A 27,735-nucleotide genomic window follows, 5' to 3' on the forward strand; every position below is an offset into this window, starting at 1 on the left:
CCTGGCTCTCCACCAAGGCTGTAGGAAATTTTCCCTCCTGAGAGTCCATTGCCCCTGTAATGCCAGACACCAAAGGGTTAACTGCCCCTTTTAAGCAAGCGCGGCAAGCGCAGCCCACCGCACCACACTCAGCACAATAAGACCCCCACAGGGAATATGCAAACTGAACACAGGCAATGGATAGCAAGAACAGAAGGGTAAAACCTGAGGAGACCCTCGCCGCTGCTGCTGCCTCGATCGGTGTTCCAGGAAAGAGGAAGTGATGCTGCCAGGGCGCTCTATGTAAGCCTATGGAGGCTACAAGAAAATGGCCGCCATGCATGTAAAACATGTGGCCGGAGCGGGAGTAGGCAAAATGGCGCCGTTTGGCGCCGAAACCGCCGCTCCACAGTGCAGTAAAAAAACACACATTACATTCCAGTATCAGAATACATGTCAGATCGCCGCAGCGATCGCTGTACAGTGCCCAAACATGCCAAAAAACATGCCCCACAGCACACAGCTTCACACACTGATCAGCCTGACACAGACAGTGTCACACATCTCCCCCCCCCCCCCCTTGCAGCCCACAGCATGCAGCCGAGAGATAGGGAGACAAGCAGTGTGATTAAACGCAGGTTACACAGTCCCAGACTGACACCCCCCCAGACAGACAGGTCCCCACATAAATACACTTACCTCACATGGCGTGGGGAACCCGCACAGGCGAACAAGCCGCTGCACATGAGGCAGGGAGAGTCGCATTCAAGACGCACAAAATGGGGGTTAAGAAACCGCACAGCGTCCAGTGAGGTAGCCACCTCACCAATCATCCCTGCACCGAACAGGGATGGGTCGTTCACTGTGCCAGGAGCGTTACCTGGCTGAACGCTCGAAGGCAGACTGGGAAGCCACTGACCCACGACCTGCGATCAGGGGGATCAGCCCGAGACCCAGTCTGCATGATCCTCTTCGTCCGAAGAACTAACTAATGCTGACAAAAATAACAGCTAAGTAAAGGTAGAGAGAAAACTCAAACAAAATTTTAACAAGAAGAAAGAGTCTGGGGCAGAAAGCCCCAGCACAGAAAAAGCCAGCCACTCCTGACAAGCTAGACATTAAAACTGAGATATGGTTGCAGGAAGTAGGAGGGTATTGACTGAGGGGACCACCCCTTGAGGGTGGGATATGTTAAAAGCTTTATTGTTAACATATTCTGTTGCCTAGCTACTCCTTCGGAGCAAAGTCTAATACCCCATATGTGACGAATATGAAGAGGCGGCGACTGTCGGAGGACGTAAGAGAAAAAACGTTTTGGGAAAAAAAAAAGAAAGCAATGAGAAGAATGAATAAATTCAGCTTTTGGAAATGTAAAAAAAAAAAAAAAAGAAGAATTTGGAATCAACAAAGACCGAGTGATGCTTGCGCAACTTCGAGACAGTGAAACAAACATGCCGAAAGGAATGAGGCTTGCTGATACGTCAGACCTTTGTGTCATCATGGCACACAACTCCCTCCAACTTTCAAATGATGGTCTGTCAAGCCAAAGAGCTTTGATTGATATACGTTTTGAGAAGCATGAAAAGATTTAAAAATTTTGTGCTTGCAAGTCTTTTGAATCCTCGATACAAGAACCATGCTTTCCCTTCTGATGATGTATTGGCTAAGGCGAAACAATGGCTGACAAAAGATATTCAACAGGAGGTTCCTGCCAAAAAGACAAGTCCAGAACAATATTTTTATGAAGAGCAGCATGCTGAAAAAAACAGACAAATGTCCAAAAATACATCAACGAACAGAAGAGAATCTTCTTCATTGTGGTCGAATTTATAAGGACATTTTCAGTGTTTTATTGGGGCCTCATGCGGAGGATTCAATTTCTTCTGAATCTGCAACGATGAGCCTGGATGATGAACTTCATCTCTACATGAAAGAAGCTGCAATTGACAGAAGTAGTCTTCCCCTCCAGTGGTGGAGAGAAAATGAGGCACGCTACAAAAGACTTGCTTCCCATGCTAGAAGATACCCCTCTCTCTCTCTGCTTCTCTCTCGTCCTCCACTCCTCCTGGGCATGTTTATGAAGTGGCAGCATTGTATGAACAAAACAGAAGACCTTTAACAGGTGACCATGGACATGCTGAAATGTTCTGCTTTCTGCCTTATAATATAGTTCTTCTTAACTGGGAGTATTGAAAAGTAGTGTCCACTCCAATCCAATGTGTAGCTATTGCCTAGCTTTTTTTCTAGCAGTTTTGCATTGACTGCTGTAGTTGCAGTGAGTGCCATTCTACAGAGGTAGTCCGCTGAGTGACTCCAATCCAATGTCTAGCTGTTGCCTAGCTCTTTTTTCTAGCAGTTTTGCACTGACTGCTGTAGTTGCAGTGAGTGCCCTACTGCAGAGGTAGTCCACTGACTCCAATCCAATCCACTGTCTAGCTGATGACTTGATTTTTTCTAGCAGTATTGCACTGGCTGCAGTAGTTGCAGTGAGTGCCATACTGCAGACAGAGGTAGTCCTTCACTGACTCCAGTCCAATCCACTGTGACATGTGTAGCTGTTGCCTTGCTCTTTTTCTAGCCTTATTGCAGAGGTAGTCCTCCACTGACTTCAGTTCATCCAATCCACTGTGTATGTGTATTTTGTGTAACTATTGTTGCCTAGCTTTTTTTCTAGCAGTTTTGCACTGACTGCGCTGCATTAGTTGAAGTCATTGCGTTACTGCAGAGGTAGTCCTCCACTGACTCCAGTCCATCCAATCCACTGTGTATGTGTATTTTGTGTAGCTATTGTTGCCTAGCTTTTTTTCTAGCAGTTTTGCACTGACTGCACTGCAGTAACATATTGCAGTGAGTGAGTCCACTACTACAGCACTTTATTATGCATTAATGCACAATCAGATGATGTGAAATGCAAAGCAAATGTCCCTGCATTTGAAGTTTTTCTATCAGTTTTTATGCAGTTAAGGTGTGAAGAACGAGCACTTAATGTTAAAAATGTTAATAAACAAAGATTACCATGTTTATTTAGAGATGTGTCGAATTTTGTGTTTTTTTGGCAAAATTTTCCGTGTGTGAATATCGGCTGATACCGATATGCGATCGGCAAAATATCGGTATTGGCAATGAAAAACTGATATTGGTCGATCACTAGAGTACCTACCCATTCACCCAAAAAAGTGTAAAAGTGAAGACAGTACAAGGGTTTATGACAAGTCCTTTGTTTTTTTTTTTTAATAATGTCCCCCGATGTAGATTTATTGCACCGCCAGACCAAAAAAAAAAAAAAAAAACGCTACCGCGGTCTGCCTGCTCCTCCATGTGACATTTCTTAAATAGCCGCGGAGCAGGCAGGCCGAGAGAGCGTTCATCGCAAGCAGAGGGCAGCGTGATTGAGGATGGATCTTCATCGGGGGACAATGTTTTTTTATTTTTGAAGGACTTGTCAAAAACTCTTGTACTGTCTTTATTCACTTTTACACTTTTGGTGAATGGGTAGGGGTACTATAATCATTGACATGGGGAGGGGGGCAGGATCTGGGGCCCCAGATTCCAATAAGCCCCCGGCTCGCAGACCCCCACAACCACTGGTCAAGGTTGTGGGAAAAAGGCCCTTGTCCCCCTCAACATGGGGAAAAGGTGCTTTGGGGTGGGGGGGTATCTACGTAATTTTTTTTTCCCTGGTTTTTGTTTTTGCCGGCAATTCTTTTTTTTACATTCAGCTGTCAGCAGGGAAAAACACAAAAAGCATCAAGTGCAGCTGCTTAGATGTGAACCTAGACTAAAGAAAGCACTGTTTCCTTGCACATGATATCTCTGGTTCTCTGTAGACCCCATCTGGACAAGAATGAAAGGTGGATTAGTAACTGCTTGTTATATTCTCCATGTTGTGAGAGACACAGGACTCTGATCTGGAACAACGGTTGTTTATTCAGGACTCACTGTACACTCAAACATGCATTACAGGACAGCTCAGTATATCAATGCATCTCTTACATGTCTCTAAGATGGCCACTCTGCCCCTTGACATCACTCCTGGGTGGAGCCAGCCTTAAAGTGACATTACATGTGAAACCCTTCAGGTATAACACTGCTAATCAGCTTTGATCGGGTCTCCGATCTAGTAACCCGGAAGCGACATCACGTCAGGTTTACTTGAGCCTCAAAGGCCCTGGATTTTAAAAAATATCAGTATTCAAAACAGCCAAACTAGGCGTTTTGAATGCTTTTAAGTGCAAAGGAGGCAAAAAAAAAAAAACTGACAAGTGCCTATTACTGTAACAAGGGATGTTTACATTCCTTGTGACAGCAATAAAAGTGATCAAAAAATAAATATTTAAGAGGGACAGTTTAAAAAAAATAAAAACAAACAAGGAAAAAAAAAAAAAAAAGTTTAAAGCGCCCCATCCCTCCGTGCTCACGCGCAGAAGCGAACACATACGTAAGTTGTGCCTGCAAATCTAAACTGTGTTCAAACCACACGAGGTATTGCTGCGATCATTCGAGTGAGAGAAATAATTCTAGAACTCCTCTATAACTCTAAACTAGTAACTGTAAAAAAATTATAAAGCTTCACCTATGGAGAATACCGTAGTTTGTGTGTGCAATTTAAAAGCATGACATTTGTTAGGTATCTATTTACTTGGCGTAACACCTTTCACATTTTTCCAAAAATGACTGATTTTTACTTGTAACCAACAAGTGTCAGAAAAAGGCCTGGTCCTTAAGTGGTTAAAGTAGTTCTAAAGGCAGCAGGTTTATCTTAATGCATTCTATGCATTAAAATAAAAAACCTTGTGCGCAGCAGCTTCCCCCAATACTTACCTGAGCCCCAACTATCCAGTGATGTGCACGAATGGCTTGGCCATCTGGAACTCTCCCTCCTGAATGGCTAAGACACAGCAGTGGAGCCATTGGCTCCCGCTGCTGTCAAATTCAGTTAGCCAATCGGGAGAGAGAGGGGGCGGGCCGAACCAGGGCACCGTGTCAGAATTGACACAGGGAGCTGTGGCTCGGCTCGTGTGACCCCATAGCAAGCTGCTTGCTGTGGGGGCAGTCGACATGAGGGGCCAGGAGCACCAAAGAGGGACACAAGAAGAGGAGGATCTGGTCTGCTCTGTGCAAAACCAACTGCACAGAGGAGGTAAGTATATCAGGTTAGTTATTTTTAAAGAAAAACATTTTTTTATTTTAAGACAAATCAGGCTACATACACAGTAAATAATTTATTGTAATATGATTTATTTATACTATGTGTTGTGAAAGGAAGAAATCTTAACATGTGAATTAGAGCTGCGCGATTAATCGTAACAGAATCGAGATTGCGATTCACTCCCCCTGACGATCTTAACATGACACTTGCTCGATTCTTTACATAGCTATGAGGGAGCAGCTGTCAAAAAAAAAAAAAAAAAAAGCCTCCCGCAAAAGCCTATCAGCATTAGTCTCCCACTGAACTGTAAACACAAATGATTACATTGTATCTTTTCTTTCCCTCTGCCGGAGGAAGGAAGTTTAACCTCTTAAAGACTAAACCTTTTTCCTACACTTGTTGCTTGCAAGTTAAATCAGTTTATTTTTCCTAGAAAAGTAGTTAGAACCCCCAAACATTTATATATTTTTTTTAGCAGAGACCCTGCAGAATAAAATGTTGATTGTTGTAAATTTTTATGTCACACTATTTGCGCAGCAGTCTTTCAAACGCAATTAATACACTTTAATGAATAAAAAAATAAAAAAAATAAAACAAAACCGTAAAGTTATCCCAATTTTTTTTAGAATGTAAAAGATGTTACACAGAGAATCGTGATCTTTATTCCAAGCAAAAAAATCGTGATTCTCATTTTGGCCAGAATCGTGCAGCTCTAATGTGAATGCAGTTTTGCAACTTTTTCACGCGTTAGTAAAACAGCAAACCTGTATACTGTATTTGCAACTACTTTGTATCTCCGTGAATTATACCTTGCTTTTTTCTGTTGGTGGTAAATGTTACTGGATAGCTCCATTTTTTTAAAAAGTATATCATTTTTTAAAATTTAGCTGCATATTTCTTGCCATGAACTACAACCAAAATAAAATTCTCCTACTCCTGTCGAGCAGGACATTATTTTTTGGTTTTACAAGTAGTAGTTATCATTTTGCCGTGAAGAGGGAAATTAATCCAAAGTTTAGTTCCCAGGCAACGTGCATTCATCACAGGCCCCCTCAGACGACTTCACCTTACAATCAAGGTACCTATCTAGGGGTTTTGTTTGAACACATTTTGCAAATATGTACACTTTTTTTGTACAGTTGGACAAATGGGTGCAGGGACGCACGGAATGCCTTTGCTGCCATTATGCTGTTGCTGGGGGTCACATGCGTCCCTATTCCTTTAAGGAGGGATGGGCTCCCTCCAGGCATACTTGCCTTTAATCTGTCTATTCTTATACAGTATGTGCTCCTATGCAGGCTCTGGAAATTTAGTCTTAGGACCAAAGTATATACAGAGGTCCCTTGGTGTGGGCATTGCGGCTTGCACATATATTTTCAAAGGTGTGCTAACAAAACACTTAACGTAAACTGTTAGACAAGGCCAATTCCTTGTTGTGCAGGCTGGTTGGTAAGTGTGCTGGGAAATCATTTGTTTGTTTGTGATGTGTATTGCCCTTCCAAGAACACCTTACTGCAAATGCCTGTTACAAGTCAGGGTGGTTACCACTTTGTACACTTAGCTAGGGATGCAGCATGGGTTTGTTTTTTTCAGGAATAAATTTGAATACTAGTGATCAAGCCCTAATCAACTAATGTAAATTGATTTAAAAAACACACAACAAAAACACAATACAGATACAGTATCTGTTCTCACATATGTTCTCATGTGAAAGATATATGAGGCGTGTCTTAAGAGTTTCCAGATCATGTGCTCACTGAAATTCGGCTGTCACAGTGATCACATGCTCTAGATGCTGTCCTGCCATGACCTGATCAGTACTCTAATCAGGAATCCTTAATGACAGCAGCAAAAATTGGATTTTTGACTTACCATGAATCCATTTCTCTGATGTTCATTGACGGACAAAGCTCCTGATCTTCTTAACCACTGGGTTATATTGCCCCCTACAGGAGTATGACACTAGGCAGAAAAAAAAAAAAGTCTGGCTACGCCTTTCGGCAGTCTCAGGGGGTGTACTCCCCCTCTCTGCTATAGGTACTCCATTTTGTTACAAGCAGTGTCAGAAGAAAATATAACTCCACAGAGAGGTGGGTGCTGTGTCCGTCAAAGAACATCAGAGAAATGGATTTTATGGTACCGTAAGTCAAAAATCCCATTTTCTCTTTTGTTCATTGATGGACACAGCTCCTGATCTTCTTAAACATTGGGAACATCCCAAAGCAGTGTTAAACATGAGGGGTGGGAACAGCAAAACATTCCCAAGGCTAAACAGTAGCCAACCAGGCAACGGGAGCTCAACCAAAACAACTGGAGCCCACCTGAAGAAAATACACCCTCAAAGAGGACCAGGTCCTCTAAACAGCAGCTTGCAAAACCTTACGGCCAAAAGAAGCATCCGCAGATGCCAACACATCCACTTTACAGAACTTTGTGAAAGTGTGCACCGACGACCAGGTGGCCACCTTGTAAATCTGCATCACTGATGCCTGATGACAGAGGGCCCAGGAGGCACTAAGCGCCCGAGTAGAGTGCGCCTTGACAAGGAAAGGAGGAACCTGACCCTTGATGGAATAGGCCTGAATCACCGCCTGTCTGATCTATTTGGAAATGGTCGCAAAGGAAGCAGATAACCCTTTCCGAGGCCCATCCGTAAGCACAAATAATGAGTCTGACTTGCTAAAAGACTTCGTAGCTGCCAGGTACACCCTAATTGCCCGAACCACATCCACGGCATGCAAGGCAACTTTCTTCGGATGTTTTGGCCCTGGACACAGGGAAGGAAACACAATGTCTTCATTCAAAAGATAATCAGAGACAACCTTTGGAAGGAACGACGGACAGGGGCGAAGAACCACCTCATCTCTGTGAATCATCAAGGTGGACAGGATAACGCCGCCAGTTCCGACACCCTGCACGCAGAGGTGATAGCCACTAAAAAATCCACCGTCTGAGACAGTAAGCAAGGAAATCTCCCAAAGAAGATTCTCAAAGGGTGGCTTCTGGAGGACCGAAAGCTCCAAACTGAGCACCCAAGGCGGTAACAGAGATCGCACTGGAGGAACAAAATGTCGAACACTCTGAAAAAAGGTACACACCAGGGAGTACGTGGCCAAGGATCATTGGAAGAAGACCACCAAAGAATACACCTGGCCTTTGATTGTACTCAAGGCCAATTTCTGTTCAACCCCCTGTTGAAGGAAGGTCAAGATCTGAGCCACTGAGGAGGAGCGAGGATGAATCCCAAGAGACTCACACCACGCGACATACATCTTCCACGTACAATAGTAGATCTTCCCAGAAGTAGATTTCCTAGCTTTTAACAGCGTTGGAATCATCGATTTAGACAAACCCCTATCCTTCAGCACCTGGCTTTTAACAGCAAAGCCAGCAACTGTACAGCAGGATGGAAGATTGGCCCTTGGGACAGCAGATCCTCCCCGAGAGGAAGCTTCCTAAGAACGTCGGCGAACAGCCGCACCCGATCGGCGTACCGGGCCCAGCGAAGCTAGTCCGGGGCCACTAAGATGACCAGAACCCCTTCTGATCCTGCTCAGAAGTGCTGGCAGAAACTTCGGGAGGGAAGGCGTAAAGCAGACGACACTGACCCCCACGGGGCCACCACCCTGTCTGGGGTGTCTGCCAGAGGATCCCATGACAGTGCCCCACCTGAGACACAACTGATGAAACACCTCCGGATGAAGAGACCATTCCCCCTGGTTCCACTCAGGGAATGTGTATGGTCGCCCATACAGGGGTGTGAAGGTAGCCCAAGTAGCCCAGGACCACGATTCCCCCACTGACGTAACATTGCTAGCACTGGGGACAACACTTTCGTAAAGACCCGAGGAGCAAAGGCGAGACCAAAGGGTAACGCCACCAATGGATAATGCTCCTCTCCCACTCTCAACTTGCCACACCAAGCTCGCGTGGATCCCGAAGGCCTTTGATCCCTTTTCAGTCAACCCTGAAGGACAAAAAAATTTCTTATGAGCCGAGGAGGGGTGCCCACGTCTACGACAATGGTCCTTGCCCTTAGTAGCCTGCGGAAGAAAGATACTATCCCCCCCCCCCCTGTGAGACCTTTAATTATTTTATCCAGGGTAGCACCAAAAAGGTGATTGCCTTGAAAAGGGAAGATCAGTCAAGGCCTTTTAGAAGTCTGATCCGCAGACCAGCATTTGAGCCAAAAGGCACACCGAAGGACCACTGCCAAACAGAGAGCCGAGCCACGCACGCCGAAGGACCACTGCCTGCAAAGGACCACCGAGAGCCGAGCCACTAGGGCAGCCGCAACCAAAGAGGCATCACAGATAAACTGCAGCCTCTGGACCAGCTGGTCTGCCAGTTTAGCAAAGGCGGGGGGGGCACAAAAGCTTAGCCCATTCGGTCAGAGTCTGCAATACCAGGGCAATAGTGACTATCGGCCTCAGTGCCGAACCAGCCAGAGTGTACATATTGCAGGCCACAGCCGCAGCGGCCGAATCAGATTCAGGATCTGATGAGGCAGGGGAAGGGGGCGCTTTATGCCAGCCTGTCGTCCAAAGGCCAACTCCACCCGGGACACAAAGGATTCCATGACCGCCATCAGTGCATCGATGGATGGTGGAGACCCGGAGGGCCTCGCAGCCTCAGAGAGGGGATCAGGTAGGGAGATGTGCTCCAAAGACTCCATAAGTCACCAGGGGGACCCTACAAAAAAGTGTAAAACACTGCTAAGGGACAACCCCCACTGCTCTGGCAGCACCACCCGGTTGCCAGTCACAGAGCACCAATCGATCCTCAGCAGAGAGGGAGAGGACTCACCACCCTGCAGAAACCAGGCACCGCAGCCACCAGGAGAATCTGCACTGCACGTGCATCGATCAGGAAATGAAAGGATCCAGGAGTCAGCACCAATGGGATGAGCTCTAACCGCCCAAAACGCCACCCAGAAGGCACCAGACAAGGCCGCCGCTGTTTTCTATGGCAAACCACCATAAAATGGCCGCCGGACTACACAAATATGACCGCCATGCATTGCAGCACAAGACTACAACAAAATGGCAGCCCCAAGGACAGGCAGAACGGGGAGGCCCAGGCAGGACGGGGGCCCTGGCAGGAGCTCCCACACAGCCGATCATCTAGTCTCCGGCAGCGCACACAGACCCACCCCCATTGCCAGCATAGCGCCCTGCCCTCACCCTAGGAGGTGGACCAGACCACCCACACAGCCCCAGCATAAGTGGAAAAGGGGGGCGGCTAGATGAGGGGTGTGCCTGACGGGAAGGAGGGGAACCTCGGGGTCTGACTGTCCCATGGAGGGGCCCACACCCACCCCAAAACCCTCCAGGGGGAGGGGGGACAGCTAGTCACCATACCAGGAACCGGACGGGTGCTGCTCCAGGCAAAACCCATTGCCATCTATATGGGGGGGCTGTCAGCCAGGAGGAACGCTGCGACTCAGGCCGAGACCGGGTCGTATGCGACCTCACGAGGAGTTTAACTCACAGGCCAGCCCCTATCCGGTGGGACTAGGTCTGTGCGCGCTCGCTGGCCAGACTGGGGTGACCACTGGATCTAGATTATCCAGCCCGTCACCCAGTCCCGCAGTTGAATGTAGATCTCACAGTAAAAAAAAAAAACTGGAGAAAAAAAAAAAAAAAAAAAACTCTAAAAATAATGCAGGACCAGAGATCCCAGTAAGGAACTAGGTCCTTACTGCTGACTAGGCAGAAAAAAAAAACTGAGTACCTATAGCAGAAAGGGGGAGTATACAACCTAGGACTGTCCATAGGCGTAGCCAGACTTTTTTTCTGCCTAATGTCCTACTCCTTTAGGGGGCAGTAATACCCAATGCTAAACCAAAATAAGAAAATTATACAGCGCTGCTTCTAAATTGCAACAATGCCAGTAAAATATTTACAATATAAAAATTAACCTCATTAAATGAAATGCAAAAATCACAATATGGAAATCAATAAAGAATATTACATAAAAGTGCAATTGCATAATATTTAAAAGTCCATTAATGCAAGAAATTGTCTGTGCTGGTTTATTCTTCTGGTGCTTCACAAGGTGCAATTCCGTGCTCCATTCCTGTAATCCCCACTCACCAGAGATATATCATCAGCCTCTGAGGAACTCGACTCAGCAGGAAGAGAAACTGAACTAATGTGGCAGCACCGAAAATTCAGAATACAGGGGTTTGGTACAAATACAGAGGCTGATGATGTTGAGTTGGGAAGTCTGGATCAGGATCAACTTTAAAATAAATATTACACTATGGGCACCATTTTCTTATTTACATTTGCCGGATGAGAGCCTTATGATTGGAGGGATTTTGGAGGAGCTTTAGCAACTTCAGGAAGTACTCCATAACCAACACATTATGCTTGGAGAAGGAGGGGAATTTCTATTATATGTGTTGTGCCTGAGAGCACTATATGCCTACTTGATATACATCTCTGGTGAGTGGAGATTACAGGAATGGAGCATGGAGTGGCACCTTGTGAAGCACCAGAAGCATAAACCAGCACAGACACTTTCTTGCATTAATGGACTTTAAATATTATGCACTTGCACTTTTATGTAATGTTTATTGATTTACATATTGTGACGAGAATCATAGTTCCGAAACAGCTGGAGGGCCATAGTTTGGATACCACTGCTGTAAAGTGTGGGCCAACTCAATATTGAACTTTACGGACTAAGACTGGGATGCCATTAAAGTTCATGTGCGTGGAAAGGCAGGTGTCCCAATACTTCCACATTAAATATATATATATATATATATATAGTAAAACCTTGGATTGCGAGCATAATTCGTTCTGGAATCGTGCTTGTAATCCAAAGCACTCTTATATCAAAGCGAATTTCCCCATAAGAAATAATGGAAACTCAGATGATTCGTTCCACAAGTCCTTCAGTTTATAGTCTATATACAATGTGATAGGTTGTGTAACCATAAAATGTCCATCCACAATATGCAGCCTTCCCAAGGGGATTAGAAGCAAAATCTAACAGAGCTACAGAATATAAGAGAGATGAGAGGCACCGCTAAGTGTAGCAATATGGTTACATTTAATGAAGGTTCATTCTGAACCACTGACTCTCAACACTATCAGTCTGCAATCGTGACCAGGAAGAATAGCCTGCAGTAGAGTGATCTGAAAGTGAAACTTTGACTCACTCGTGGAGTGCAGCAGGGAAGGGGTGATGAAGATGGCGGTGCAGAAGATGGTCTATGTGGACAGCTTTACCCCGGATGCCTGCATTCTTAGATGTGCCTGCTCCAATCATCAACCATGTGAGTTGCTAAATATTGAACCTTCATTAAAGGTAACCATATTGCTACACTTTAGAGGCTCCTCTCTTTTTTATACATGACGCTACTTGTATATCAAGACATTGCTTGTATATCAAGTCAAAATATATTTAAAAAATTTGCTTGTCTTGCAAAGCGCTCTCAAACCAAGTTACTCTCAAACCAAGGTTTTACTGTATATATATATATATATATATATATATATATATATATATATATATATATATATATATATATATATATATATACATATATATATATATATACATATATATATACATATATATATATATATATATATATATATATATATATATATATATATATATATATACACACACACATACACATAGCATTAAAAATATAAAGCTTCTCCTCCGGCCTTTCACTTACACTGTTGCCAACAAGGCCTGTGAGGCATGCGTGTTCTCTGTAGTGCTGATGGACACAAATACAGAACTATAGAAATCCAAAGTCAAGGCAGGGAATTGGTGCACAGCCCTTTAAAACAGAAGAGGTATCCTGAAGTAGATGGCGTTTGTGCTGCATATAAAGTTGGTTGCTGAGCGACACACACATAATTTAAACTTGTGCCAAGAAAATAATTTTGGAGAATGAAATCCGAGAATGAGGAAGTGTTTCTGTATGTGACAACAAAAAGCTTCACAGGAGCTGTATGTCAAATGTATACATATCTATCTATCTGGGAACTGAGATAGTTTAGTGTTAAAGAGCACACCTCTCAGGAAGAGCCTTGACTGGTCAGTTTGGCTTCTATATCTGTCTGCAAATGTACAAAACCTGTTTTTAACCCGAGTAATTAGAACAGTTCAGTTTTTTTGTGCTTTGAAGTGTGCTGAAGACCTCCTATGTACTGCTGTGTATATTGTCCTGCCCAGGCACACTTGTCCCATTTTTGCTCATTTCTATCTGATCAAAGTGGCTGTCCTTGATTTCCTGGCTAGGGACTGTGGACATATGCCTGGTACCTGCAATCACAAAAGGGAACGTCCAATAATCTGATCATTAGTACGCAGCTTTCGACAGCAGATCACAACAGTTCGTGTGAAATTATCCGAAGAGGCAGGCATGAAAGTTTTTCTTGTACAATAACAGAACAAATGATTTTCGTTTAGACTTGGTTCACACTACGGCGATCCCACTTAGGGGGCGACCTGTGAAGTCGCGTGCACCGCGACTTCGGCACGACTTGCACGGACTTCATAAAATGAATGTCTATGCAAGTCGCTCCGATGTCGCCCCGAAGTAGTACAGGACCCTTTTTCTAAGTCGGAGCGACTCGTGTTGCTCCTATTAGAACCGGTCCTGTACTACACTATGGGACGCGACGGTGCGTGACTTGTCAGGCTGACCAAGTCGTACCAGTGTGAATGGAGACTTAATCAGTACTACAGTATTCACCCAAAAAAAAAAAAAACAAGTGACCAAGTGCATCCTTGGAAATTAAAGAAAATATTACAATACAGAGGGGTTGATTTACTAAAGGCAAATACACTGTGCACTTTACGTGCAGTTGCACAGAGCTTAGTAAATGAGGTAAAGATTCACTTTGCAAAGAGTACCCAATCACATGCAAGGACAATAAAAAAACAGCATTTTTGCTTGCACATGATTGGATTATCGAAATCAGCAGAGCTTCCCTCAGTATTAGAGCAAATGAAATGCACTTGCAGTGCATAGTATATTTGCCTTTAGTAAATCAACCTCAATATATCATTGTGGGAAGTTGTAGTCTGTTTGCAAATTTCTGTAACATAGTAAGCTATTCGTTTTCAATATGGGCCTAGCATGCAAAAAAAACATGGACACTTTCTAAAGACTGTCCAACAGTGAAGTCTTCTAAGGATTCAGGGGAGTGATGTCACTGCATGGGGTTTGGCTTGTGAGGGACCATCTGCATTGCTGGAGGGGTGGCAAGGGATGAGTATACCTCGCTTCACCAGCTAGGAACAAGAAAACCTTGCAGGACTGGTTTGAGGGGGGGGGGGGGGGGATATATCTTGTCTGGAGTGGAGCTTTAAAGTGGTTGTAAAGGCTCCAGATTTATTACACGGATGCTTTGCAGGAAAGAGAAAAACAGCAGCCCCCCGAATACTTACCCGAGCCCCAGCGTGATCCAGCAATATGCACGAGAACCTTGGTTCTCTGGGGACTTTCTCTCCTCATTGGCTCAGACAGCAAATAGAGCCAGTCAATCACAACCAGTGAGAAAATAAGAAGAGTGTGGGGGGGGGGGGGGGGTCCAAGCTGGGGCTGTGAATGAACCGCCAGAGCAGTAGCTCAAGAGCGAGCCTGTTTGGGTGTCTTCTTTGCAAGCTGCTTGCTGTGGGGGCACTAGACAGGGAGGGGCCAGGAGTGCCAGCTGGGGACCCAAGAAGAGGAGGATCGGGGCTGCTCTGTGTAAAACAAACTATGACGTGTTTTTTTTTTTTGTTTTATTTTAAGAAAAAAATCCCCCATAACCACCTCAACACCGGGGACTTTCACCCCATTCCTGCCTAGGCTAGTTTTTAGCTTTCAGCATAGTCACACTGAAGGACAATCGCACAGTCATACAACACTGTACCCATATGAAATTTGTATTATTTTCTTTCCACAAATAGAGCTTTCTTTTGGTAGTATTTAATCACCAATAGGTGTTTTTTTTTCTTTCTCCTTCACTTATGTGCGCTAATAAGGCTGCACTGACAGGCAGCATGGATAGGTGGCTATGATGGGCACTGTTGGGGCTGCACTGTAGATCAGTGCCCTGATTACTTATACATGTCTTCCCTGTGGAGGAGATGCCGCTGATTGGCTCTTCTCTCACTATGTCAGTGTGAGGCGAGGAGAGCCAATAAACTGCATTTCCTTGTTTACATGTGATCAATTGTGACTGGACACAGCTGATCACATGGGTAAAGAGCCACAGTCCTTTACCGAGATCTGGGTCTTGCCGTGTAGCAGAGTGGGCCCGCAATCAGGGTGAGACTGGGTGATACTGGCCCAGAACAAGAGGTGGTCTTGTCCACTGTCATTTGTCTATACAGCGGGCAGGAGGTGGTTAATATCACTTTAATCCCTTTAACGCCGCAGTAACCCATACGTGCGACAGCAAAAAGCTGGGCTCTAATGCCCACATGCTGCATATGTGCGTCGCTGGGTGGGCAATGTTTATGTCCTGGAAGAGCCTCTCTGCACAAAGGCCAAACTGATGAAAACTGCTCTCAGTTCCCAGAAGACAGTGGTACCTGGTGGGAATGGCTTCTGATTATGTGACCACTGACAGCCAATCACAGTGGTCACACGATCCCCAAATGTTAAGAACATTTAAAGGGGACACCAGGGCAGGTAAGAAGGAGTTAAAGCCCCACTCGGGACATCATTTTCAACCCAGTCTTTTAAATGGCCTTATCTGGTGAAAGCAGATCTACTCACTTAGCCTAGGTTCAAACTGGGATTCACATATGAATCGCACTGCATTCCTGTGTATCACATGCAATTCTGTGTGGTGCGATATTTTACCCATTCATTCTTGATGGCTCAAATCGCACTGCATCAAAAAGGTGCAGGGATTTTTTTAGCCGCATTGGAATTGGATAGCTTGGATGTTTATTAGTGATCGACCGATATCGTTTTTTTAGTGCCGATACCGATATTTTGGTCTTCATATATCGGCTGATATTTTCGGACATTTAAATTTTTTTTTTTTTTGTCACAGGTACTGTTGTGGAGGGATCTGGGGGTCTAAAAGACCCCAAACCCCTCCTCTGCACTTAAAAGCATTCAAAACAGACAAGTTTGGCTGTTTTGAATGCAATTTTTTTTAATCTGGCACCGAATACCCAGAAGTGATGTCATGACTCCACTTCCAGGTTTTTACATGTAATGCGGCTTTGATCGGGTCTTCTCTTCGGCAGCTATGGACGCCAGGACCGGGGTGATGCCTCTAGCTGCAGGCATCACCCCGGTACATGCACTTTCCTGGAATATCGGTAACCTCCAGCGCCGATTCCGTTATATCAGGGAAAGTTCATATCGGCCCCGGATATATCGGCTTTGCCGATAATCGGTCGATCCATAGTGTTTATACCCATGTGGACCAGTTGAGGCAAAACGCGATGCGCTTGCAACCTGCCTTTTGGCTTTTAACACTTGCAGCAGATCGGAGAACAGTGCGATTGCGATGCGGGTAATACACAGGATTTGTTGCGCTTCCCGCACCGCATCAGCGTAACCCGGGGCCCAAAGAGGAACTAAAGGCAGCAATACACACCTTTCCTCCAACCGTCCATCGCCGGCATCTTCTTGTGTGCGCCCCATTTTCAGCCGCTGTGGGATGATGTCACTCCAGCACAGAGGGATCAGGAAGGCAGATTACATGTCGGGGGTCAGGCAGCTATGTGAATATTATTGTAGGTTTCTCCTGTAATATAAAACCTGCCTGTTCTCAGCAAATAACATAACAACTTTAAATCCAGCCTGCCCAATGGCCACATATGTGAGCAGATGGTGAGAAAAGGTTAAAAGGCACATTAAGCTGTTTTTTTATATATATATATATATATATATATATATATATATATATAAAAACTATCAGTTTTGGGGGAGGGGGTTGTCCTAGAGTGAGCATCCTGACAGCACAGCCCCCCCCCCCCCCGGATCCTGTACAGAAGTATTAGTGTGACACCAGTCCTGATAGGTCGCTCTCTCTGAGAGCTGGGGTGTCAGTGGTCCTCATACATCCCGGAAGTTGTGATTTTTCCGGGCTCTGGGGTCACTGTGAGGATGCTGCTCTCAGGATCCCTCAGCTCTAAGCCACCGGCATTATATTAAAAGAGCTCAGGCCTCTCACCTCCGCCCGGGCCACCTGCTCCGGTCTCTGCGGCAACGGCGGTTCCTTGTGTGTTTCTTCATCTTCCTGCACGGCCCGGCTCAGTCCTGGGAGCGCACACAGGAAGAGCAGCGCCGCCAGCACTGGGAGAAGCGGTCTCGCCATGGAGCTGGGTGCTGAGCCGTAGAGCACAGGGAGGAAGGAGGGGGGTTACGGCTGCCGGGGTGCTCGGTGATCTTCTTCCCGTCCCAGCACCGAGCTCACACACCCCGCCTCACTGCCATCGTCAGCTGCAAAGGATCGCCCCGCCCCCGCTGCACTGACGACATGCAGCAGGAGAAGGATTTGCGTCAGATAGCGTAGGCGGAAGTGCTCGATGTCGGTGTTCTAACAGAATACAGCTACCAAGCAGATTCTGCAACCGGAAGTAACGTTTGGACGAGGCCAACATGGCTGCTATGCATTTCATTAGGTTTCCTAATGTGACAAAACATGAAGCAGCGGCGGACATCTTACACCCAGCCAAGTCTTGAATTTTACATTTATTTTTAGCAGTAAACTCTCATAATATACTAAATCATAGTATTACGTTTCTAATATTCTTGTAAATACAGTGAGAACCCTGCAGGTAGAAGGTGGCGGCGGCCATCTTGGTACACCCGCACTGCTCAGTGCCAAACTGATTATATAGTGAAATAGACTATTTCACTCAGGCGTGGTGAAATTGTCTATTTTAGTATATAAGGTGAGTTTACTGCTAAAATAAATGTACAATTCAAGACTTGCTTGCCGGGTGTATGAAGATGTCTGCCGCTACTTCGTGTTCTGTCTGATTAGGAAACCTATTGGAATGCATAGCGGCCACGTTGGAACGAATGGCGCATTATCAGTAAGTTCTCGCCCGAAAATCACTTCCAGTTGTAGAATCTGATAGGTAGCAGTATTTTAATAGAACACCAGTGTTCTGTTAGAATACCGCTACCTATCAGAAAATGTAAGGGAAGTGATGTTCTGAGCAAAAAAAAAAAAAAAGCTTACTGCCCATGCGCTATGCGTTCCAACATGGCCAAGGTTTCCTAATCTGACAGAACATGAAGGCAGCAGCGGACATCTTCTTACACCCAAGCAAGTCTTCAATTCCACACCTATTTTAGCAGTAAACTCACCTTATATACTGAAATACAGTATGACATTTTTATAATTACATTTTTTTTAGTATCATAGTAAATACAGCGATAAGCCTGCAGCCAGAAGGTGGTGACGGCCATCTTGATACACCCCGCACTGCTTAGCGCCAAAATGATTGTATAGTGAAATAGACTATTTCACTTGGTCACGGTGATATAGTCTATTTCAGTATATAAGGTAAGTTACCTGCTAAAATAAGTGTGCAATTCAAAAGTTGCTTGGGTGTAGGAACATGTCCACTGCCGCCTTCGTGTTTTATCCGATTACAGTGTTGGGGGTAACGAGTTACAATGTAACGGATTACAGTAACTACGTTACTATTTTTGGTAACGTAGTAAAGTAAAGCGTTACATTCGTAATATCGGTAATTAAATTACTTTACTTGGCTTGAGGAACGCGCTTTCCGGCGTTACTCAAGCCATGCCATACAGATACAGGCCAGGAGGCTGTAGCAGAGCAGGGACTTTTTTTCCATTTTCGGGCGCGCGTAGGTATATGAAGTGCGGTCGCATGCACCGCTTCACATTATAGTTCCGGCCGGGCGCCGGCCGCCCACTGCCTATGCTCTGCCCTCCTCGATCGGCGGAGTGATTCTCCGCTCCCTCCACAGGTCCCGGAGTGAGGGAGAAGTTTCTGTGAGGTGAGACACAGATCGGCAATCTGAGAGGACACAGATCGGCAATCTCAGTAGCGGCGGTGGCGGACGGTGCACAGGCGAGCGGCAGTCAGTGACAGACAACTGACAGGAAGGTAAAGTCCGCAGACTCCGTCCCCACTGTGCGCTAACATTTACATTATTAATAATCACAGCACAGCAGGTCCCTTATGGACGGTATGGGTCTCTGTGTCACGTGGCTGTTGGGTACTAGGTGACTTTGTTATGGACGTACAGTGTTAGTCTGATTCTGAAGCACCTAGTACAGCCATAACAAAGTCAGTACCCAACAGCCACGTGACACTGTGACAGAGCCAAAGAGCACCTGCTGTGCTGTGATCATTATAACAAGGATGATCATTAATACACTCTGGCATTGAAAGGGGGCATGCTGTGGTCACTCTGTGGTCAATCTGGGGGCACGCTGTGGTCAATCTGGGGGCACACTGTGGTCAATCTGGGGGCACACTGTGGTCACTCTGTGGTCAATCTGGGGGCACGCTGTGGTCAATCTGGGGGCACGCTGTGGTCACTCTGTGGTCAATCTGGGGGTACGCTGTGGTCACTCTGTGGTCAATCTGGGGGCACGCTGTGGTTACTCTGGCATTGGAAGGGGGCACGCTGTGATCACTCTGTGGTCAATCTGGGGGCACGCTGTGGTCAGTCTGGCATTGAAAGGGGGCACGATGGTCAATCTGCATTGAAAGGAGGCACGCTGTGGTCACTCTGGCATTGAAAGGGGGCACGATGGTCACTCTGCATTGAAAGGGGGCACGCTGTGGTCAATCTGGCATTGAAAAGAGGCATGCTGTGGTCAGTCTGGCATTGAAAGGGGGCACACTGTGGTCACTCTGGCATTGAAAGGAGGAACGCTGTGGTCACTCTGGCATTGAAAGGGGGCACGCTGTGGTCACTCTGGCATTGAAAGGGGGCACAATGGTCACTCTGCATTGAAAGGAGGAACGCTGTGGTCACTCTGGCATTGAAAGGAGGAACGCTGTGGTCACTCTGGCATTGAAAGGGGGCACGCTGTGATCACTCTGTGGTCAATCTGGGGGCACGCTGTGGTCAGTCTGGCATTGAAAGGGGGCACGATGGTCAGTCTGCATTGAAAGGAGGCACGCTGTGGTCACTCTGGCATTGAAAGGGGGCACGATGGTCACTCTGCATTGAAAGGGGGCACGCTGTGGTCAATCTGGCATTGAAAAGAGGCATGCTGTGGTCAGTCTGGCATTGAAAGGGGGCACACTGTGGTCACTCTGGCATTGAAAGGAGGAACACTGTGGTCACTCTGGCATTGAAAGGGGGCACGCTGTGGTCACTCTGGCATTGAAAGGGGGCACAATGGTCACTCTGCATTGAAAGGAGGAACGCTGTGGTCACTCTGGCATTGAAAGGAGGAACGCTGTGGTCACTCTGGCATTGAAAGGGGGCACGCTGTGGTCACTCTGGCATTGAAAGGAGGAACGCTGTGGTCACTCTGGCATTGAAAGGGGGCACGCTGTGGTCACTCTGGCATTGAAAGGGGGCACAATGGTCACTCTGCATTGAAAGGGGGCACACTGTGGTCAAACTGGCATTGAAAAGAGGCATGCTGTGGTCAGTCTGGCATTCAAAGGGGGCACACTGTGGTCAATCTGGCATTGAAAAGAGGCATGCTGTGGTCAGTCTGGCATTGAAAGGGGGCACACTGTGGTCAATCTGGCATTGAAAAGAGGCATGCTGTGGTCAGTCTGGCATTGAAAGGGGGCACACTGTGGTCACTCTGGCATTGAAAGTGGGGCATGCTGTGGTCACTCTGGCATTGAAAGGAGGCACGCTGTGGTCATATATATATAACAATAAATATTGTATTGTTTTTTGTGCACTACAAATAAATATGCGCATTGGAATTTGTTCATATTTTTTTTCAAAAGTAAAGTAAAGTAATAAGTAGTGAAGTTACTTTTCAAATGAAGTAACTAGTAAAGTAATCTCATTACAATTTACAGAAGTAACTAGTAACTAGTAACTAGTTACATTTTTTGAGTAACTACCCCAACACTGTCCGATTAGGAAACCTATTGAAACGCATAGCCGCCATGTTGGAATGCATGCACAATAAGCAATTTTGTTTGCAATGTCACTTCCATTGCATTTTCCTGTGGGTAGCGGTATTCTGATAGAATGCCAGTGTTCAGCCGAAGAAAATTCAACTTGCCGAGAACTCCAACAATGTACACCAGGAATAATTGGAGATTTCGAATACTTGGTGTCTTCACAGAACACCGGCAGCCTTTACACTCCAGTACACGCTAGAATGAGTGGACATTCTTAGTCCACCTACTAGTTGTCGCCGCCTTGGAGGCGGCCATGTTTTTGGTTACTAGCAGGTGGGCAAATGTCCACAGATTATAGCGTGTATAGGAGTGTATACGCTGCCACCTGTTCTGTGAAAACACCAAGTTGTTGAAATCTCCAATTATTTATGATGTACAATCACCAGAAGTTACGTGATTGGAGTTCTCGGCAAGTTGGATTTTTCGGCAGAACATTGGGGTTCTGTCAGAATAATGCTACCCATCAGAAAATGCAACGGAAGTGACATTGCAAACAAAATTGCTTATTGCACATGCACTACTGTATGCGTTCCAACATGGCCGATATGCGTTTCAATAGGTTTCCTAATCTGACAGAACACACAGGCAGCAGCGGACATGTTCTTACACCCAAGTAAGTCTTCAATTTCACACTTATTTTAGCAGTTAATTCACCTTAAATACTGAAATAGACTATTTCACTATATGATCAGTTTGGCGCTGAGCAGTGCGGCGTGTACCAAGATGGCTGTCGCCACCTTCTGCCTGCAGGCTTGTCACTGTATTTACTATAATACTAATAATACTATAATAATAAACATGTATTTCAGTATATACAGGGAGTGCAGAATTATTAGGCAAATGAGTAGTTTGACCACATCATCCTCTTTATGCATGTTGTGTTACTCCAAGCTGTATAGGCTCGAAAGCCTACTACCAATTAAGCATATTAGGTGATGTGCATCTTTGTAATGAGAAGGGGTGTGGTCTAATGACATCAATACCCTATATCAGGTGTGCATAATTATTAGGCAACTTCCTTTCCTTGGGAAAAATGGGTCAAAAGAAGGACTTGACAGGCTCAGAAAAGTCAAAAATAGTGAGATATCGTGCAGAGGGATGCAGCACTCTTAAAATTGCAAAGCTTCTGAAGCGTGATCATCGAACAATCAAGCATTTCATTCAAAATAGGAGGTATGGATTGGCGGATGTAAGTAAAGAATTGTGGGGTGAATGCAAAAAGGTAGTAAAAATGGTGGTGGGAAAGGAGGAATTGGAAGTAATTGGTGTTTTTAATGAGAATGAGAGTGAGCGGGTGTGGTGTAATGTTTGTCACAGTGATTTAACTAACAGACAAAAAGACGTAGCTTGGATGATAGTGCATGGATGTTTGCCTACAAGAGTATTTCAACGGAGGAGGAGACTGGTGGACAGCGACGTGTGTCCAAGGGATGGGTGTAGAGGGTGTGAGGATGTGTTTCATTTATTGTGGGAATGTGAGTTTGCAAAAGAAGTATAGAAGAGCGTTAGGAAGATGATTAAGGGTCTGACTGGAGTGGAGGTGATAACGTATGAGATGGTTTTGTATGGGTTATGTAATTTGGAGAGGGAGAAGATGAGAGTATTGTGGCTATTGGTTAAATGTGTGAAGGAGTGTTTGTGGGACGTAAGAAATATTTTAGTTTTTAGGAGAGAAGTGGTGTAAGTAAGGGAGTGTGTGGCCATGGTCCGTGGAAGTTTATATTTTTATGGTCTTTATGACGTTAAGTTTGGTTTTGAAAAGGCACAGGAAATTTGGAACTTTAAACACTGGAAATATTGGATTTACTAAGTTTGTGATATTAATGATGTTTTCTTTCTTTCAGGGACAAAGAGGGCATGTTGGTGAACGGTCAGCGTGAAGGAGAATGTTAGGAAAAACTATGTTAATAGGGAAAGGGTTGAGGGAGAGATCTCATTTGCATTTTTTCTGCCTTTTTTGAATAAATTGAGGGTGGTGTTTCTGGTGTTGATGTAAAAACTATTTTTTCTTGAGAAAAGTTTTTGCTTTGCTTTGTGAGTTTGTATAATGTGAATCATTGTTAAAACTCTGGAAATAATTTTTTCTGCATGTTCTGTTATGTACTTCTTTAATTTTGTTACATTTTCAATAAAATAATTAAAAAAAAAATCTGTTCTTTTCAGACTGAACGGAGCGAGAAAGCCGGTGCTTGTCCTGAGCCGGTTAGTTGCATGTCCTGAGCCGGTTAGTTTTCACATGATTAGTAGGGTGTGGGTCCTCGGGCCTGCCTTGAACGTCTTGGGAGGGGGTGGATATGGCCTTCTGTCCTGCCTGCTCCTGGATGTAAGTGGTAAAGGAATGGTGATGGTAGGGCCTTTTCCTCCTGGGTTGAATCTGGCCTTGGAAAAGGCTTGTTCCCAGTTGAAGGCAGGTTCTCCCTAAGCTGTCTAAATTCTTGATACCTCCTGGTAGGGATGGGGCTGCACTGGTCTGGCCGAAGACTGGGACCTAGAAAAAGCCCATGGTGTATGTACCCCTGGGGTGGCAGCCCAGGGGTGCCTTCATTCTCACAGGTGGGGGAGCTAATCTTAAGTTTTTTGCCACTTCGGTCACTGCACTTACACACTTTTTTCACACCTGCCTCTAGGGACGGGCCTTTTGGCCGGGACCAGAGGAATTTTTTATTCCTGCCAATGGGCCTGTCAAGGTCTTGCACTTTGACACTAAGCACTTCTCCACTTCCCTGTCCCCACTTTTTTTGTTTGTGTATTGTTTTCTTTGTAGTTTGTCACTCTGCACTATCTCACTTTTTCACATGATTAGTAGGGTGTGGGTCCTCGTGCCTGCCTTGAACATCTTGGGAGGGGGTGGACATGGCCTTCTGTCTTAGTTCGCCCTCTCTCATGGAGTCTCCCTTTGGGGGAGCCCCACCTAGTACTTGGGGTGGGCTGTTTCGGCAGTCCTCCTAGAGAACGGGGCTTACCTGGTTTCGGCCAGGTGAACCAATGAGTACCTCAGTCCCTGTCAGGAGTCTTGCCCCCCCGGGGAATCAAGGTAAGGGTTGTCCTCTTCGGAGGTGGACCATTCGCACACCCTGTGCACTTTTTGTGTCTCTCATGTTTGCGTGTGTGCACTTTTTTATGCACCGGGTGTTAGTCTGAGTGTGTTCACCATGAGCAAAAAAAAAAAACCTGATTCCTATACTGTTATATGAATAAAGCCGGCACATGAAAAGGCTTCTTCCAAGTACAATTCTTTATTCCAACATGGATAGCGGTGACAACATGACAAATGCTGACGCGTTTCGGCTTTACGCCTTCCTCATAGCATGTACATGTACAATAAACTTATATAATGTGAAAACTGCTCCTAAAACTAGGGGCGGTACATACTTAATTGCAATTAACATCAATACATAACACCAGGGTAGAGGTGGTGTGTTCAAGTCAGTCAAGAATCAAGGAAGGTGTCCCATAGGAAAACAAACATTAAGTGCCGGTCCACATTTATGTGATGACAGACACCGCAGGCGACTCGGAGTGAACTGCTCCTCAAATCACACGCAATGTCTGTGTGACGCAAACTCGGCCACACCGATTGCATGGGCGAATCCGCGTCTGAATCGCACCAAACAATCACAGACCCTAATTTAGGTCTGCAGCAGAATCGGATCACATTACGGACCACTTAGGCATTATATAAACTGCAATTCTAAAATGGTCATTTACAGTATATCATAGAATGTGGTGTTTGTCAATTACAGTATGTTGGATGCACCATTCGGAATTTAAGAGTAAGAATATCTGAACATTTCAATGATGCATCAAACATTAATGCCAAAAATATTTCTAGTGTGTCTAAACTTTTCAGAGACATCCATGGAGTAACCTATGGTAACCTTAGTTCTTTTTCCTTTTTTGGTTTAGAACAGGTTGGAAGACCAGTTAGAGGAGGTGATATACACTGCACTTGACTACAACGTGAGGTGTGGTGGATACACAAGCTAAATACAAGAGCACCTAGTGGAATGAACAAAAGGATGGACATAAACCTTTTCTTGAAATAATTGTGAAGTTTATTAAGGGTCGGTGCCGGTTCGCACTTGTGCTATAAGGTAGCCCTGCTAATCTACTGCGGGTACCTGCGTCGCATTGAACTCGCATGGCGATTCGCACTGCCGTATGCGAATCGCTGGGGGTGTCAATACTTAATCTACAACGCCCCTGGTGCGGCTCGCGTGTCACGGTGCAAGCTGACAGTTTGCGCATGAGTCGGATCGCACTGGTGTGAACCACCATGCGATCCGATTCTGCTGCAGACCCAAATTAGGGTATGTGCATGTTCGGTGCAATTCAGATGTGGATTCGCCCATGCAATCGGTGTGGCCAAGTTTGCGTTGCACAGACATTGCGTGTGATTTTAGGACCAGTGCGCTCCGAGTCGCATGCGGTGTCTGTCATCGCATAAGTGTGGACCGGCACTTAATGTTTGTATTCCTATGGGACACCTTCCTTGATTCTTGACCGACTTGAACACACCACCTCTCCCCCAGTGTTATGTATTGATGTTAATTGCAATTAAGTATGTACCGCCCCTAGTTTTAGGAGCAGTTTTCACATTATATAAGTTTTATTATACATGTACATGCTATGAGAAAGGCGTAAAGCCGAAACGCGTCAAAATTTGGCATGTTATCACCGCTATCCATGCTGGAATAAAGAATTGTACTTGGAAGAAGCCTTTTCGTGTGCCGGCTTTATTCATATAACATTTGGTTTGGACGTTCAGCCTGAGCACCGACACTTAGCTCTTTATCTTCCCACAGTGCGGTGGAGCTAGGGTGAGTTATTGTTGATTCCTACACTGACCACAAACTAACCTACCTGATTCCTACACTGACCTACCTGTCCACTTCACTAACCTATCGGATTCCTATACTGGCAACCACACTGACCTCTACACTGACTTACCTGTCCACTGCACTGACCTACCTGATTCCTACACTGTCCACTACAATGACCACTGCACTGACTTACCTGTCCACTGCACTGACCGACCTGTCCATTACACTGATCTACCTGATTTCTACACTGTCCACTATACTGACCACTGCACTGACCTACCTGATTTCTAAACTGACCACTACACTGACCTACCTGTCCACTACACTACACTACACTGTCCACTACACTACACTACACTAACCACTACACTACACTATCCATTACACCACGCTGACCACTACAGTGTCCTCTACACTACACTGTTCAGGCTGGTCAGTGCAGTGTAGTGGTCAGTGTAGTGTAGTGGTCAGTGTAGTAGTACACTACACTGTCCACTAGTACTACACTACACTGTCCACTACACTACACTGACCACTACACTACACTGACCACTACACTATACTGACCACTACACTACACTGTCCACTACACTGACCACTACACTATACTGTCCACTACACTAACCACTACACTACACTGACCGCTACACTACACTGTCCACTACACTACACTGTCCACTACACTGTCTACTACACTACACTGACCTGTTCAGGCTGGTCAGTGTAGTGTATTGGTCAGTGTAGTAGTGTAGTGTCAGTGTAGTAGTACACTACACTGTCCACTACACTACACTGTCCACTCCACTACACTACACTACACTACACTACACTGACCCCTACACTACACTGTCCACTACACTACACTACACTACACTACACTGACCTCTACACTACACTACACTGTCTACTACACTACACTGACCACCAGGGGCGTAACTACAGGGGTTGCAGGGGTTGCAATCGCAACCGGGCCCCACGCTCAAGGGGGCCCATGTGTCTCCCCTGTACACCTGAATAGGAGGGGCAGCGGGGGCAGCATGTAGAGAAATCACTGTCCTCCTTTTTTCCTTCCGTAGCTGCAGGAGGAAAATGGAGGAGATTGGTTCCTATGAGAAGAGACTGTGGGTGCACCATTATTGTTGAGGGAGGAGCGGAGCTCTTAGGTTGGGGGGGGGGGAGCCTGGGAGGGGAGAGTAGTTGGATGGGGGAGGGGGCAATATGAGGTTATGCGTTAAAATATGGGTGAGGTGGTCTCTTGTGCTAGTTCTCCTTTTGCTCCCCCCCCCCTCTCCTTCCTTCTGGTGGTGGTGAGGGAGGGGAGAGGGTTGGTGAATTTGCTGATCCAGTGGGTAGGGTCGGGTCAGAGCGTCAGGGTGGTTGCCCCCTGGGAAGATATGGACAGGAGGTAGCACATGGCTGAACAAGACCTGGATATTTGTTAAACCCTCCGAGAGGGATAACCTTTGGGGAAGGGTGATGGGGTGGGGTGGGGGAGGGGAGGGGGTTAGTTTCTTTTTCAAGACTTCTCTCCAAGAAAAGATGTGCTAGCTGCTCCTTTGGCTGCCCATGACTCTGGTAAATTTAGTGTCATATAATGTTGGAGGACTGAACGCACCTAGCAAAAGAAATAAGGTAATTAAAGAGTTGCATCACTATGGGGCAGGAGTGGCCTGCCTACAAGAAACACATATTACACACGCTT

The 27,735-nt window shown here is 45.7% G+C and overlaps 1 protein-coding gene across 1 annotated transcript in view; it reads right to left on the reverse strand.

Moving 5' to 3' along the window:
- TMEM165 (transmembrane protein 165) overlaps nt 1-17,575 on the reverse strand; it is a 34,703-nt gene extending 17,128 nt beyond the window's left edge. The window contains exon 1 of the mRNA XM_082243342.1: nt 17,290-17,575. Within this exon, the coding sequence (XP_082099468.1) occupies nt 17,290-17,433 (144 nt within the window). The 5' untranslated portion in view covers nt 17,434-17,575. The remainder of the gene's footprint in view (nt 1-17,289) is intronic.
- Between the last annotated feature and the right edge of the window lie 10,160 nt (nt 17,576-27,735).

This window comes from Pelophylax lessonae (genome assembly GCF_965119305.1).
Source record: "Pelophylax lessonae genome assembly, chromosome: 1".
Classification (NCBI taxonomy): domain Eukaryota; kingdom Metazoa; phylum Chordata; class Amphibia; order Anura; family Ranidae; genus Pelophylax; species Pelophylax lessonae.